At 47.7% G+C, this 16,761-nt stretch overlaps 1 protein-coding gene across 8 annotated transcripts in view; it reads right to left on the bottom strand.

Moving 5' to 3' along the window:
- Positions 1-16,761, bottom strand: part of SAMD11 (sterile alpha motif domain containing 11) — a 115,829-nt gene that overhangs the window by 65,158 nt on the left and 33,910 nt on the right. For all 8 annotated transcript variants that reach the window (XM_051786298.1, XM_051786299.1, XM_051786300.1 and 5 more), the window contains 2 exons: positions 15,751-15,929; positions 6,839-6,889 (listed from right to left, as the gene is read on the bottom strand). In XM_051786298.1, the coding sequence (XP_051642258.1) occupies positions 6,839-6,889; positions 15,751-15,929 (230 nt within the window). The remainder of the gene's footprint in view (positions 1-6,838; positions 6,890-15,750; positions 15,930-16,761) is intronic.

Genomic DNA, 16,761 nt, shown 5'->3' with positions numbered 1-16,761 from the left:
CAGACCTCTCCATGCCTTGCTGCCTCTCCCCATCCCGCTTCCCACACTCCAGGATCTCTCTGGCACAAGCTGGGCAGCCCCTGACCTGCTGGGGAGGAAAAACCACCTCCTGCTGCACCTGCTGGCTCCCTCTCCTTCCTTCCCTAATTCACCCCTAACTTCTCTACTTGCCGCAAAAACCCAGAGGACACACACCTGGTTTGTACCCAGCAATGTGTCCGACAGCACTTTCACATCCTGGCACTCAGGAATCCAGCCTGGGACCTGCTGGAGGGAATGGAAACTCCCACCCACCTCTGCTGACACAGGAGTAAGCTGTTCCCCATGGGAATTTTGTGCTCCAGACAGAAGGCAGAAGCGTGATTTCCAGCAGGCAAAGCTCAGGAAAAAAAGCTGCCTCCCATTTCTTGGCCACCTTTGGTTATGATTTTTAAATTGTGTAACTTTTGGATAACTTTTAAAACTTCACCCCTGATAAAAAAAAAACCTCTTGGCCACTCTCTGTCCTTCTTAAGACATCAGTCTAAGACAGACCTTGACAGACAACAATTTGCCAGCCTCTCACCTCTGCCTCTCAGGTATCTCCACCTTCTGATGAGATGTCACCCACCAGACACAGGCAAAAAAAAAGGAAAGAAAGGGGAAAAATGAGGGATTGGGAAAAGAAGAAGGAGGGGTAAATAAGTTTTTCCAATTGGAAGGAACTGAGAGGCCTGAAAACCCCAACCCCAACCATGGGCAAAACAGCCCTAAATTTTCCTGCAGACTGATCTTGAAAAAACAAATTAATCATCCTGCAATGTCCCAAGCAAAATGCCCATAACATTTCATTAATGCTCATGACAGTTCATAAAAATGATCAGTAGCACTGGCAACTCCAAAATAAGGTGGAAATAAGCATAAAGACGTTTTTTACTGTAATCCTGCTTTGTCATTCAGCTCTCTGCAAGCCCATAAATAAAAATAAGATGGAATTACACCCCGGCGATGCTGCACTGGAGATGGGGAGGAGAGATATCCCTGAAAGTTTTGGAACTTGCCTGGATGCTGCGTTCCAGGGTTCCTCAGAAACACACAAACAGAAGTGTTTTTGCTCAGCCAACAAAAAGAATGTGTGGCTGACAGGCAGCTGCTGTGCCTGACGGAGACAGGGGCTCTTTAAATATCCTGAATTCCCCTCATTTTCTCAATTCATTAAGCTGCCTGCTCTGAACTGATGAAATATTAAAATACTCGGATGAGCAGCTTTAATTGGGTGACAGGGCACGAGTTTAGACACTGAACAGTGGGGAGTGATGATCTACAGGACTCACTCACACAGCCAAAGCATTAAGGACAGGCACGTTCAAATCCTTTCAGCCTCACAGAAGGGTGCGAGGGGGGAGGTCAGAAAATCTCCCGTTCCACAAATGTGCCCTTGAAGTTTTGGTCTAAAAGCAGATGGATGTGAGTCTTTCTCTGATCCCTGGATGGGCTAAAATGTATCAAGAATTCTTCCCAAAGCTGCAGCCAAGCCTACCTGTGTCTCAGTGATACACAGAGGCCTTGAGATGCCTTCGGTTTATCCTGAATTCTTTAGGTTGTCCTACAAAAGGTCTATTATACCCCCCCTACTATGGCAGATACAACACACTGGGGATAAACATGAACAGAATTACTCTTGATTAAACTTTCCCTCCTTCTTTGTAGCTGTCTAACAGCTTTTCTCACCTTTATTTGAAATATAATTGTATCCTTTTGGCTTTAAAATGAAAGCTAAAACTGGTTTATCAGCTACCTATTTCCCTTCTTTCAATCTCTGCTAGCCCATAAATGGTCTCCTTTCCCTAACCCACCCCTATAGCCAAATAAATCTTCCTGGGAATGAATGTAAGAGCAAAAAGTACTGCTAATGAAATAATGATGAAATAATTAATTCAGATTAAATAATACTCTTCAGCACTCCAACAGGTACTAATTTTCTCCTTGCTTACTAATTTTCTCCTTGCTTGGCCTTATTCCTACAGGAAAGGGAGAAGAAAAAGCCTCTCAGGTATCTCTGCTCTGGATGGTGCCTTAAAAATCCCAAGGCCCAAACTCACCCTGTCCCACGGACCTTGGGGAATGTCCTGCCAGCAGCCTGTGTGGAGCACAGGAATACATGGAGGCTTCACTCCTTGGCTGAACCTTCCCAGCTGCTCTTCACTGACATAGAACATTCCTGTGAATGTCCCTTCACTGCGTGGATTTGCTGTGGATTTACTTTACCTCTCCTTTCCCAGTTAAACAAAAAAGAGCACATCCATTTACCTGCTGGGCGTCCATTGTCTAAAATCAAACAGGTATGGCACTGTTTGATGAACAAACCCAGTTCACCCACCTGGAAAGACTTTTCCTTCCAACATATTGTGTCCACACAGCCATGCCTTGACTGCCAACAACAATGGCATTAGCCAAGAGCTTCCTTGTATTTTTTGGCGTTGCCTGCAGGAAGCACGTCCTGGTTCACAGCTCCAGCAGTTCCAAAAGTGAGAGCCCTCTGGATATTCCACCAAGATGAGGATTAAAACGTTTCCTTAAGCGGTCTCTGCCCCAAAACCACAGCAGAAATAACCTGGGAGGGCTGAATTCAGCCTCATGTTGAATAAATGTCCTCCGCACACCAGTGCCAGTCATGGTTAACACATTCTGTGGTATCTCACTGGGATCCCTCTGAGTTTTCAACAGCACAGAGTCAAGAACAGGCTTCAAAGTTGTCCTCCAAAGTCACCATGAGTTGTGGAAACAGCTCACACAGTTGGTATCTCCCCATCTCCCCTGCCCTGACTTAAATCAGATGGGCAAAACCTGACTGGTTCAGCTCACCACCAGCTTTCCAGCTGGGGCAGGAACAGTGAGTGGACACAGAAAGGCAAAGGTAGGTCCCTATTTGAAGAAATAGGGACTCTCATTCCTCTGCCACTCTCTGGTTTTTCTGCTGTGACTCCAAGGCTCTTATCTGACGAGCAGCAGCTCTGGCAGCAGCAGATGCTGAAGGCTGCAGGGTGTTACGGGGTCACATCCAGCTTCCAGCTGCTAAAAAAACTTCTTGTGACCTTTTAGTACCTATTTCAGGTCTCTGAGATTAAAAGGCAAGAGCTTGCTAGGAAAAAAAAAATGAATAAACAGCCCAGCCCAGAAGCCACCCTATATCAATCCTTAAAGGGCAGAGCAGCAGGATGCTCTGGCACTTGATAACGTTACCTCTGTCACACAGCAACGCTTTCTGCTGACTCAGGATCAGCCTTGACATGCTCAGAACCATCTACTTTTCAATTCTCCTCTCCTGCTTTCCTTTTCTCTCCCTGTGTGTATCTTCCCAAAGCCCGTTTCCCAGGTATTTCTCACCTGCATTTTCCACTCAGCCTGATTTGTTTCATGGTTTTGTTTTTTTTTTTGTTCTTGCCTAACCTGCCTTGTTCCTCCTTAAATACAGTTATTTGAGAGGTGTGCACTGCACCACACCAGCTGAACCTGCACATCCAACACTCCAGTTTAAGCAGTTCAGCACTGCTGTTTAAACCCAGTTCTGCCTGAGCAAGTGTTTATGCCTAAATTACATCAACGTGGAAAGGCCCAAAAAGAATGTTCCAGTCAGATTTAAACATGGAATTCAAGACTCTTGACCAAATGTCTGCCTGTCTAAAATACATCCTAATACCTTTATGTCCCTCCAGAAGGGCTGGGTACACATCACTGTAATCTCTTGTTTAAATTCTAGTTGTTAAATGCATTTTATTTGCTCTGGGCAAATGGTGCCTTTGTTTCCCTTCCAGCTCCTTGTGCAGCCTTCACGTGGCAGATACCTGGATAAAACCATCCCCTGGAGGGCCCAGGAAGCTTGAAAATGTACCCTCCAGAAGCTTTTTGGTCATGTGGCAGTGCAGAGACTCCCTTGTAAAACAGAGACACTGTTTTACACCTGCACCAGTGCAGGACTTTGGAGGCAGAAAGGTTCCCTTGGATGTTTTGTCAGAGCTTCCTCACTGTGCAGCCAAAAAAGCCAAAGCATGTGCTGAACACCTTGATGCCTCCTCAGCTCTCTGCTCTGCTCCTTGCCTTTGCAATGCAGCTCTAACCAAATTACACACCATCTCCTTTCCTACATGGGCAGCACAAACATCCCTTGACTTCCTTGGAAACGGGGATGGCTTTAATTGCTCCGGCAGTGCCTTGAAATTCTCGGGTGGGCAAAGCATTTATTCCACCCTGAGCTGCACCAGGACGTGGGATTAACACACATGGCCTTTTATCTGCTCCTCACTCACCTCCCTGCAGCTCCCTCAAAACACCAAGTAGCAACAACTAGCAAGAAAATCCTTTTCCTCCTCAGAATTCCTTTTTATTCCACGGTTTATTTCCATGAGGTGCCTCCCCCTCAGCGAGGTAATCCCTCTGCTGTGGCAGAGACCAGGTTTTAACCTCGTGTTTACTGCTTTAAAATTGGACAGGCTCATCTTGAAATAAAAGAAGGGCATCATTCACTGACCAACTTCACCATATTTCAGCAAATTATTCCAGGAACAGTATGTCCATACCTTGGACAGGAAATTCTGAAGAAAAATGAGCTGTAAACATCAACTCAAATCTGTATTAACTTCAAAGCTTAAAATGGAAGGGAGCAAAGCACCTGGCAAGACACAGAGAGATCCCAATCTCCCCTTTCAGGACAATTCCCCTATCCTGAGCCTTTGCTTCTTTGTGTATAGAATGATTTGTCCCCAGTTAAATGTCCTTTTATCCAGGGGCAATGCATACAGCAACTCTAAGGTGGCTAAATCCAATGAATCCAGGTATCCTCTGACAACTTGAAAGGAAGATCAAAGACAAACTCAGGACAAAGAGGCAGGTGAATTAAGGGGGCAGCTCTCAGCCCTGCTGGATTTAAGGCACCGTGGTGGCTGCTCTGCACTCCTGCAGGGGTTTGGAACGATTCCCTGGCAGGGGTTTGGGATGACCCATGTGCTGAGCCACGCAGGTCACTGAGAACAAAGGTCAGCTAAACCTTTTTGCCCTCCCATGATGGATTTTAGATGGATTTGAGATGTTTCACAGGGCCGTGTGGCAATTTAGGTCACTTAAATACATAAAACCTCTTTCCTTGCTGACACACAAACACAAATTACTTCTTTTGTCACGCAGCATGACATGGGTTGTTTTTCTCCTGAACTAGTTTTTGATAGCTGGACTAACCATTCAATCTGCAAAACCACAAAACTTCTCTTCCCAAGAGGAATTACTGATGTTTCTTGCAGGAGAGAGCTGAACTGCAAGGGAACCAACAGTTCAGTTGAGGAAGCCCAAGAAGTGTACTTGACATAAAAATCAGACCATTATTTTATTCTGTGCTCTGCAAATTCAATTTTTTTTTTAAATTTTTTTTTTTAAGGTAGAGATTCTAATTTCCAAAGGTGTTGGCACCCTCAGTTGCCATTGTGCAGAATCATTGCTCACATGGCCATTAATTAAGGCTGTTGTCAGCACTTCCATTCCAAACCTGCCTTTTAGGAGTTTATAACTCAGCCATAAAACTCTGCTCTGGGCTGAAATGCATCATGAAAGGGTCTGCCTGGAAGGAATCCATCCTTTTGTATTTGAGAGTCCCAAAAGCTCATAGCAGCAAACCAAGGATTTTATTCCAAAGGCTGCCACTCCCAAACCTGGGCTGCTTTTCATGAGTGCTGGGTGAGCTGGGCCTGCTGGACTGGCTCTGGGAGCTCCCTGGCAGGGTAGGCTTTGCACTCTTAACGTTGTAAATTTGAGGAATTATGAGGGTTTATGCTTCAGGGCCAAAGCCTGTGCTTAGTTTAATACCAGTGAGCACCTCTGCCCCCACTGTTCCCTGCTGGAGTATGATCCATATGGATTTCCCACCCTTCTCCCCCCACAACCTTCACTGGGCCTAATTCATACTCCAGTGCTCAGCTAAAGAGATGGAACTTGTCTCTCCAGGAGCACAGGTTAGGCTGCAAATGGTCCTCTAGTCCACTAGCAGCTGTAGTAGTAGTATTTTCCTACCTTTTTTTCAGTCTCTTACTGAACAGGAAGTTTGCACAAAAGCATCCAAAACTACTTTTAGCAGAACAAAAAGTTATTAGTGGATTGCTCTTTGCAGTCCAGTGGAGCAGCTTCTGATTTCTTCAGTACCCACATGTGTCTGAAGCACACACAGAACCAGACTCTGGACTGTCCTGCACCCTCCACCTCCTTCAGTTCCCTGCTCCCCAAGAAGTTTCACGGCTCTACAGGTTAATTTTTCTTGTTCTAGAAAACAGGCAGTGCCTGCCAGGCTCAGCTGCTGCACTCTGATCTGGCAATCCAGCGTAAAAGAGACATTTCAAAATTCCAGCTTGCTTTTTTTCCCCAGTGCAAAATTTCTGCAGCTGTATTTTTAAAGGATTAGAAAAGTTTAGGACTGCTGGCAACACGTAAAGATAATGCACCCTGCTCAGGACATCAACTGACCCAGAGGTCACAAAGGAATATTCATGTTTGCAATTGGTTACCTTCCATTTATGAATTTCCACCTTCTCAGGACCAGAGTAAACACATCAAAACTAATAATGGGTTTTCTTTACAAGTCCAATCAGTCCTCTCTTCCAACACAAAAGAGACTTGTTTCCCCCCACAACTTTCCCCAAAATAAAAACAAAGGAGAGGGGAGGTGGTAAGGGGAGAATGAGGAACAAAGGGAGGAAGAAAAAAAACAAACCCACAGCACTGACAGAAATGTTCATTCACATCTCCCAGCATCCATATGCCAGTAACCAAATCATAAACTCTTAGCCTACCATACAAAGAGGGTGCCCCAAAATGGTACCTGCAAGAGGTCTCTCGGAAGGAGATGTTTAAATCCCAGTGGGTGTGTATCCTGTCAACAAACAAACAAACAAACAGAGAGGTCAGTGGCACGGGCTCAATGCTGCATCTCTTGCTACTTAAAAAGATCTGCTCCACCACGACAACCCACCCGTGGCCCCCCAAACCCAACCCCACAGCTGGTAGGACCCCCGGGGGAGCTGTACAGCACCCACAGACCTTCCCCTCGCTGCATGCAAGAGGTGCAGGGACTGCAGGATGTCATCTCAACTCCCAGGTCACATTCAGAGGAAGCAGAACGAGCTCAGCATTGACATTTTACGAAGAAAACCCAAATCTGTCTGTGCTGTGTCCCCTCCTCTGCACCCGCCCCGGCTGTAAATAAATTATTAGCAATTTCCCACCTCGGAAATTAATTCCACGTACTCTGTCACTCTGCCTGCTGACAAGCAGCAATAGCAGATTCCAGATGAACAGAGCAGCCAAGGGGCTTGGTTTTTTGATGGATTTTTTTTTTTTTTTCCCTTTGCTACTAAGACAGCATCCACCCCAACCCAGAGGGAAAAGGCCGACGCTTGACCTTCTGTGGTCTGGTGTCTCCTCTCAAAAGCAGGGAGCACTGATCTCCCCTGGCTCAGGGGATGGTCTGTGACCACCACTGTGTCTCCACGTCACGGTGATTGATGACAACCCCAGCCATCTGAGACCAGCCTGGCAAGCTGGAGTCCATATCCTCGCCCAAACCCGCTCCCACGGCTCCCAGAGCCTGCCAGGGAACGTGCTGGGTCCTGGCTGGGCAGATAAATCACCTCCTGCAGATGCAGGTTCCCAAAGGGCCGCAGATATTCACGAGCAGCAGAAACCAAAGGCACTTTCTGCACATTTTGTGTAGCCCTGCAGCAACTCCTGCCTCTGCCCCCAGCAGAAAAAGCAGCGGTGCGTGGCTGTGGAGCATCTGGCAGCAGGAGGAGCCTCACCTAAAACCTGCTGGAGTTAGAGAGAGTCCTTCCCCCGGCCTGAATGGGCTGTGAATTGGGCCAGAAAACACTTCACCATGACCAGAGAAGTCGATGGGGCTCCACTCAGGTTTGAGTGCCTGTTTAAGTGCTTTCCCGCTCCAGCCCAGTCCTGAAATTACCTGAGAACAACTCTTAGCACGGAAATAATTTCACATCCAAGACATGCCGGCTGCTGCCAGTTTTACTAATGTGATGGCAAAGCTTTTGTGCTCTTCCTGCAGGTCTGACTCAGAAAGGAGTCTGGTTATTCTTTTAGGGGTGAACAGTTCTTTTTCTAGATATTAACGTCCACCAATAAAGCCATTCTCAGAACTCCACTTAGCAGTGCCACGTGAGCCTGGTTTTTCCTATTCTTCTTCCTCTTATATACCAGTCTAGGAAATCTATCCCAGATTTCCACCTTCCCAGCATTTCATTTGTGAACAGAAATGGAGCAGGCTCTTCCCAGCTCCTGAGCTTAAAGCAGGAACAGTTGCTCTTCCAAGTTAAAATTCAGAAAATGTTTGAAAACTTTCTGGAAAGGAAAGGTCAAAGTGGGGCAGTGAGTAAAACTTCCATGAACTGAAGTTTGGTCAGACTCTGGGACGTATTTGGACTCTCCAGGTAAGCTGATGCAGGTACCTCCCAGCCATGGCACTGCCAAAGGGGGCACAAGGCTGGAGGGTGAAATGATCTCAGCCTTCCATAAAACATAAATTCCCATGGTCTGTGCAGCTCCTGCAGTGATCCCAAGGGTCAGGGGAAGGCCTTGTCTCACGGTGAGACTCAGCTCAGCTCGACTTCAAAGCCCAAAGAGCACTTTGTGAGAGAAGGAGGAGGGAAAAGCTCATCCCAAAGGAACTGCTCGGGATCCACAGCGAGGCCGAAACATCCGTCTGCCGAGATGGATAATTAAACACTCACATTCAGACAAATGAATAGGTGAGAATGAAATTAAATTCTCATTATCTTTTTTTGGGGGGGAGGGGGGAAGGAGGGAGGGACAGGGAGCAGAACCGACACTCGTTCCACTGAGCTGGGCCGTTATCACCAATTAGATTTCCGAGCCTAATGTACATCTTGTTTGAACAGGTTATTCATCCAATTGAAATCAAATTACTAATAATTTGCAAAGTATTGCCTACACAGGCCTATCCTTGGGTTGTATGAAGAGTGGTGAGCAGGAGCCAGTCCCTTACAAATTAATAACAGAAAAGGAGGAGGGGAGGAAATAAAATCCACAGTCGGGCAAGTGAAGGTGCTGCAGGTGCTGCTTCTCTCCCAACTCCTCACCCACCTGAGGGCTTGGACATGGTGTGGTCAGTTAAGTGTTCCATAAAAATGACCAAATGGGTCCCACAGAACCAGCTCCCTGCGGAGCCTGGTCAGCAGGGAGGGGGGCCCAAGGGGGAATTCACTACCTGCTGCTTCAGGAGGGGCTGGAATGTCAGGGTTTGGCTTGGGCAAAGAATTAAACACAAAAAATACTAACAGGAAGGTCTGAGGCTATTCAAGGCATCTCTGGAGCCTCGACTGCAATGAGAATCCAGCCCAGAAAAGCAAGTGGCAGAGCTGGCAAAATAATGGAGAGCAGCTGGGATAGTTTTTAATTTTTAAGTTGTTTCCTTCCCTGTCATTTCTCTTTTACTCCAGCGGTCCCTGCAAGATTTCAACACCGGGGAAGGGGCCAGGAGTGAGTCAGGTGTCTCCCTAACATCCTGTCACCCTCATTCCCAGCTGAGCTCCTGCACTATGGCCAACCTGCTCCCTGTGCTGTCCCAGGTACACACTGCAGGAATCCAGGGACCCAGACACATCCTATGGAGCGTGGGGAACACTGGGAAGCACCCAGCTACAGGAACAGGTCATTACTGCCAGAAAAACCCATTACAGCATCAGCTCTTACCCACAACTGTCCCTTCCTACTCCCCCTTAATTATAAGGCCAACACTTCCTTTGGATGGAGTTTGTCCGAACCTCTCAATTTTCTAGGCCACAGAGAAGAGAAAAATATTGACAAGGTTTTCCCACATCCTCTGGTTTAGAAGTCTGACCTGAAGGGACAGTGCTGGTAAAAGGGAGAACGAAGGAATTTCTGTACAATGGGCACAGCCCAACACCCCCAGGATGGCTGGGAATTCAACATGCCCTGGGTGCCACCACCGGGCATGGAAACACGGAATTCACAGGGCTGCAGGGAAGCAGCTTGGGAAGATGGACCTGCAGTGCCATTCTGCTGGATGCTGGGTCAGATGGACAGAGCTCTCCTCCCAGCTCTTCACAATTATCACTGTCTCAGCTTCCAGAGTCTCCCTCTATCCATGTCAGGCTATTTTCAGGCAGCCACCACCATTAAGAAGCTCGTGCAGGCAATGAGCAGGAGTTCAGGAAACCTCACCCATGGCTGGAAGAATGGCCCTATTACAGCAAGAACTTGGACTTGGGGCATCTGGGTTATTCTCCACCATGGAACTGATGTCAGATACAGGGAGACATGGAGAGCAGCCAAGAGCACTTGTGGGTCAAGGTTTCATTTCCTTTCACTCTTACACTTCACCTTTCTTGCAGGTCTTTTATCTCCCTCCTAAGACAGGAGAGATTTCTTGCTGTTTATTATATTTTATCCTGAAGCATCCCTGAGAAGTGAGTAGCCATTTTCTCTCTCTCTTCCCCCTCAAGTCCATGTCCTCATTAGGTCAGTGACATGCTTCCTGGCACTCTGGACCAAGTCCAGCCTTTGCTTCCCAGAGGGATCTTTAATATATTTATTGAATATGGTGACTGTTGTTAAGTGGTGCATGGTTCAGAGGGGAAGAGGGAAAGGGAAGGAGGGAGGAAAGAGAAAGGAGAAGAGAAAATAAAGAGCTGCAGAGGGAGGAAGAGGGGACTGACAGAATAAAACCAGTGAGAGCTGTGAAGAAGTATCATAAAGCAGCAAAATGTGTCTCCAGCCACAAGAGGGGCCCTGCCTCCCTCTTCTCGAGTCCTGGCAATTAGGAGAAGGGCTTGTCAAGTCTGATCTGAGAGCCTGAGTCCCGCTGGAGCCCAGAGCCCTGCTCTGTCACGTCTCTCTCCAGTTGTGCAGTGCCTGGCAGAGCCCTGTCAGCTCAGCCCAGGCGAGGAGCAGCGTGGTGTGGCACATCCTGCCACGAGACTGAGCTCCAAAGGGAGCAGGGATGTCACACAGCTCTCATCCCTAGGCTGCTGGGGAGCAGCTTGGGAAGAGGCCAAGCGAGAGAAGGCAGGCAGCTCTGTGCACATCAGCTGGGAAGGCACTGGGACCTCGTGGCTCTGAATCACAAGCAGGTGCATGAGACAAACATAATGGGGGGTGCTCGGGTCTGATCTTCAATCAATTAGGGAGTCAGAGAGCAGCAGCCTTCTGGGAGGTAGGAAATAGCTTTCCACTTAGGAAGGCAGGCAGAGGGAAGGCTGACAGTGCCAGCCATTAAGGCTTCAGGGAGGTCAGTAATTTCCCTATTAGAAAATGGGTGCTGAGTGAGGGGAAGGCTGGAAAGCTGTTCAGAGAGGTGAGGGGAGGGCAGCTCATCCTGTCTGGGCTCCATCCAACGTTCCTGTGTGGACAGGAGCAAGGAGACAGTGTCCCACCATTCCTTCTGTAAGCACCTTCCCTCCAAATGCTCTTCCCTGGTTTGAAATAACTCTAATCCTAGCCAGGTGTCAGACACTGGGGTCATACTGCTGACACAGCCGGAGAAGGGGGTGGGGGGGAAGTGACCTAAAAACAGGATGAAGGACTTGAAGGGCAGGATGAGGTTCTCCAGAAATCTGCTTCTCGTTGCACAGACACCCTGTTACAGGACAGCTTTTGTTATTTCTCCTCAAAATGGCTTTTATCTCAGTTCATTATTTGGCGAGGAACCCAGCCCGTTGTGTGCTCTCATTGTACAATCTGCTACTACTTTTGCTCCCAATTCTCTCTCTTTTTTTTTTTTTTTTTTGAGTAAAAGAATTTCAAAGGCAGTTTTGCCACATGTATCCATTTGCACCTCTCCTGCCCATTCCTCAGCCCCCTGTATGTGTTCACTGATATCCCACAAGGGCTCCTTCAGAGACAGGTCAGGTCAAAAACTTTCACCATTTTAACAGGTGTTTAAGCATTACTGGTTCTTATTCTTAGCCACACCATCACATTTTGCTGGGGACTTAGACAAAGCTGCTCCTAACCCACCCTGTTAAATCTCAGATGCTCTGATTGCATTTCTCCTCTTCTCTTTCCCTCCCCTCCCACACTAATGAAAGAGGCCAGTCTTTAAAATAGAAATTAAATTCATGCACCCACAAGACAATGCTGGGCTTAAATCCAACAGCATGTGAGGATCTTTACTGTTAAAGCTGAGCCTTATTCTCTGGCTGCACTGGCTTTCATCTCCCTGGTGTTTCTTGGGATAACATAATATCCTTGAAGGCAGTTTTCACCTCAGGGTGGAAAAGCTCCCGAGCTGAGGTAATGCATTTATCAGTGCTGGTTGGAACCTCCCTGCGAGTGTAAGGAAGTTAATGCTCTCCAAACTGTTGCAGGGCAATGGAATCTGCAGCCTCCAACTCAGAATCTGGGAATCATTAAGGTTGGAAAAGCCCCTCTGTTATCACCAAGCCCAACCTCTCACCCAGCACTGTGTTCTCCACTAATCCCTGTCCCCAAGTGCCACATCCACACGTTTTTTGAACGCTCCCAGAGATGGTGGTTCTACCACTTCTCTGCATGTCTTATTTGGTGTCTAGGATAGCCCAGAGATGGGTAAAAAAAGAGAAGACTGGCCTAACTTTTAGTTCAGCTTGCTGGGGAGAGGCAGCTTAGTTAACTGCCTGTGAGAAAGGAAAAAGGCAAAGGTTTTTTTTGCCTCTTTCTGCCTGAATTCTGCCCTACATAGTCCTTGTAGCAGTGCAGCTATGCCAGTATTATTTTGGCTAAAATAACTGTACAGGTTGACATTGGTACAGAAATGCCCGATATTGGCACCATTCTTTTTCCTCAAAGGAAAAATGATGTTCCCAGCCAGACAAACATCCTCACCAGGGAGTCAGGAAAGCTTAACCAAACCATGGGAGTTTAGACAATGCTACTGTTGCATGTAGGCAGTGTTGTAAGAGAGCAAGATCTTCAGGAAGCTGAAATCTGATAGGAAGAAAGAGGATTTTTCCTCTGCAACATTGTCCCAATAACCCTTGGAGTTGAGTGCCTGGAGTCTGTGTCAGCACGGTGACACGGTTTTGGAAGGACGTGGTTGTGAAATCATTTGGCATCCACTGAATGCACTGACTTCAGTGGGAGCTACAGGTCTCTGCTCCTTTCTAGGACTGCAAGAACCTGCCAAGGCAGGTTTCCTCTGCCCCAGATCTCCTCTGAAGGCCACCACCACGGGCAAGATCACAGAGGAAATCGGTGTCAAAGGCGAAGGTGAGGGATCGGCCAAGAAACCAAACTTTGCAAGTCCTTTCCTAATCCCCAGAGTCTTTTCTTCAGACCTCAGAGTAACAGAAAGCATTCCCTCGTGCCAGCAGGGGAAGGAAAAACAGTCAACACAGATGAAACTGGGAGCAGGAGAAAGCAGAAAAGGCACCAATGTTGAAAGCAGTGAGGCAGGTGTTTATGATGGCACGGGCACACGGGGGGCCAGCCAGGGGTGCAAAAGAGGGAAGCACAGGTTTGCTCAGGCCCTGACCTTGTTTTCCTATCACAGTTTAACCTATTTCTTCCTCTCAGTGGGGGACAATAAACCCTCAGCCCAATCCATGCCCATCAGGGAGGACACAACAGGTGAATTAAAGCAGAAAGCAGATGGGGCACTGTCTCTGCCGGGTCCCAGCTGTCGTGTCTGAGCTGTCTCGCCTTTATGCTGGGCTGTGTCTCCAGAGCCAGCCCCATCCCACCTTCCACCTCACTCCCTGCCTGCTAATGACACTGGGATCACAGCCAGAGCCTGCTCCTTCCAGCAGGGCTGAGCAGGAGTTGGGCCAAGCTTCCCATTCATGGCTCTGGAACAGCTGGAAACGGCCAGTCCTCCCCCTCTTTGGGACAGGGGGACCCATTTCCAAGGGACAAAATGCTTGGAAGGGCTGGAGGATTGGAGCAGTGGATGTTCCCTGCCTGGGCACCAAGCACTGAATTTCTTTTCTCCTCTTCTTCCTGTGTTCATCAGGAATGCTGCCTGCCCTGTTTGCTCCAGCTATTCCAGCTTTGCCCCCCCCCCCCCCCACTGCATCAGAGCTCCCAGGAAAACAAAAAGGAGAGCAACTGTACAAAAGCAATTAAGAGCCTAATCTACTTGGTAAGAATCCTGTCCTCCTCTGAGGAAACAAGACAAAGCTTAAACAAGAGACCTTCAGACAAACTGATTGAGAACTACTGGAGAGCAGGGCAATACCAGGCTGGGGGACCACTGCCTAATAACCACTAAGTATTTTTCCTTCATTTCCTAATAAGCAAGGCAAAGCAATTACAGTAATTAAAGATTTAAGATAAGAGCACTTTATATTTGGGGGGCCCAGCATATCAATTATACAGTTATCATGTTGTTCTCCCTCCTAATGAGACAATCTAGCACTATAATTTCGCAGCATTAAAAGCATAATTAAAGGGGGCAGGAGAAGAAGGGCAGTTTACCAAAACTGATTAGGAGGGTTTCCTCTCCTCAGTGGCTCCTGTGCACACACACAGCACAGATGCATTCCCCAAACACCCTTCCATTTCCAAGAGATAACCCTGGAACGTGGCTGTTGGACAGCTGCAATGATAAACCCAGGCTTTAATTACAGGAGGGTTTTATGGGAAGAGCTGGTTGCTGGTTTTGTTGTTTTTCTGCTGTTTTCTCCCTACTCCCAAGCTCTTGGTTGCTGAATGTGTACCAGCATCTGTTGGAAGGTAAGGGGGAAATAGCTTATCTTCTCAGAGGCAAGAAACACATAAAACATAAGGAAAGCAATTACATGCCTTCAGTTCCCACTCCTCTGTTTTTATAGGGCTTGTCTTAGAATCTGAGTGATTTTATGCATCAGAGGGAGATGACAATCAAGATGAGTGGCAATGATATGCATGGGAGGCTGAGGCACAGTGCCTTTAGGTATCTATTTTCCTGTAGTTACAGCTTTTCTGAACTTCCTATTTTTTTCAGAGGGATGAGAGAACCCAGAATTCTGCAGCTGAATATTGTGGGCACTCAGACCACACATGAGAGCCCAAGGGACAGTTACCATAATATAACTTAAAACAATCCCTTCTCCTCCTCCTCTAATGCTGCACAATTCCAGGAGAAATGTGAGTGGTACTGGGAAAAACAGGATCAAAGCATGTAAACACTGAGGTGAGCCCTCACCTGGTTTACTCTTTCCTGCTGCAACTTCATCACTTCTACATCACTACTACAGAGGTTCTCAGGATGCTCTTTGACACTTGTACTTCAGGACATAAAATACCACACACTGCTGCTCCACACCTCCTTCCCAAACTTTGCTCCCCAACCTTGAATTATCCAGTTTATGTTACATCTGAATTTGGGGACAATTGGAAGCAAAAGGCAGGATTTTGGACCCATGCACCACTGTGTGCTTTCAGACAGCTCTGTATAAGCCCACAGACGAGTTTTTGGTCATGCAGTTCTTTGGCCACAAAGGCACAGAGAGTGAAACACAATTTACAGCCTGCAAATCCAGAGGCTTGAGGGCAAACATTAGGCCACACAAGAGCCCTACTCACCCCAAACAGGGGTGAGTAAAGAGGAAAAAAAAAGACCCAACTACTCTTTCTGAGCTATAATGTGGCATTTGCACTCTGATTTCAGGCCCTGGGGGTCACTCCACAGGGCAGTGTTGGCTCACAAAGGCTGGTCACCTGCTGCCCAGTTCTCTGTGCCTTTGCTCCTGCACTTCAGCACTCCCTGGCAGGAAAAAGTACCTTCTTTTCATGATACTGATGTGGAGATCCTCCTCCTGCTTTACTTCGGGGTGCTGACCATTGCTCTTGTCGCTCTCTTCGCTGTCGTCGCTGTGTGAGAAAATGGAGGTGAGCTCTTTCTTGGGGATCCTGGTGGGAGGTAAAGGGATCGTCCTCTTCTCTGCCAGGCGGCCCCGGTTCTGGAAGTGGTTGGAATGGGAAAGGGTAAGAGGAGGAGAGAAGAAAACAAAGGACTTGGTCAGGAAACTCAAACCCAAGGAGCTCCTCTCAAAGAGCTGCCCTGAGAAGGCAGCACTGTCAGTCCCACTGTAAGTCCCTCTGCTCACTTTGCAAGAGGCTTTGCAGCAAAGGCACAGCTGTATCTAATTCTTCCAGTTCTAATCAAGTCATGCCCTTCCAGCCTCTCCCACCTCTTCATTCCTAGCTTGTGTCTGATCCACATCAATAGGAAAGGGAGATGGCACCAATCTTTCTCTCCAGGGTATTTCCTACCAAACACTGCACATTAACACAGTGGAGTAAGTTCAATTAAACCTCTGCCAGTAGCCCAGGGAAGCCATGATCCAGATAATCCAGAGCACTTCTGACTGTAAAGGGGGAAAACTGCCTGTGCCAGCCAGCAGCAGGTTCCTCTCACACCACTGAACAGTCCACAGCAACTTCAACCTGAATTACTGAGGCTACTTCCCACTGCTCCTCTGCATGTTGAGATGGACTGAGCCTTGCAGAGATGTCCCTCAGTGCTCCTCCCTCACCAGCTCACTGCTGACATGGCACAGCTATGCAGGAGGAGAACTCCCAGGAGGCCTTTTTCCTCACATTTACAGAACCTGGCACAGCATGACCCTGGTCCCAACCTCCTCCTCTCTTCAAGAAGTGAGATGTATCACAGATCACCCTGTCCCTGCAGCCTCTGTGCCTGATCCACAAGAAGACACAAACCCAGTGCAGCCTAAGCCAGACTGTGCTGGGCTTTAGCTCTCATTGGGACAGAACAGGTTTTTAGGATTG

The sequence above is a fragment of the Manacus candei genome, unplaced genomic scaffold, assembly GCF_025592945.1.
Source record: "Manacus candei isolate 608988 ecotype Guabito, Panama unplaced genomic scaffold, ASM2559294v1 h1tg000022l, whole genome shotgun sequence".
In the NCBI taxonomy this organism is placed as follows: Eukaryota; Metazoa; Chordata; class Aves; order Passeriformes; family Pipridae; genus Manacus; species Manacus candei.
Note: the sequence above shows the minus strand (reverse complement) of the source record. Positions and strands in the feature narration are given on the sequence as shown.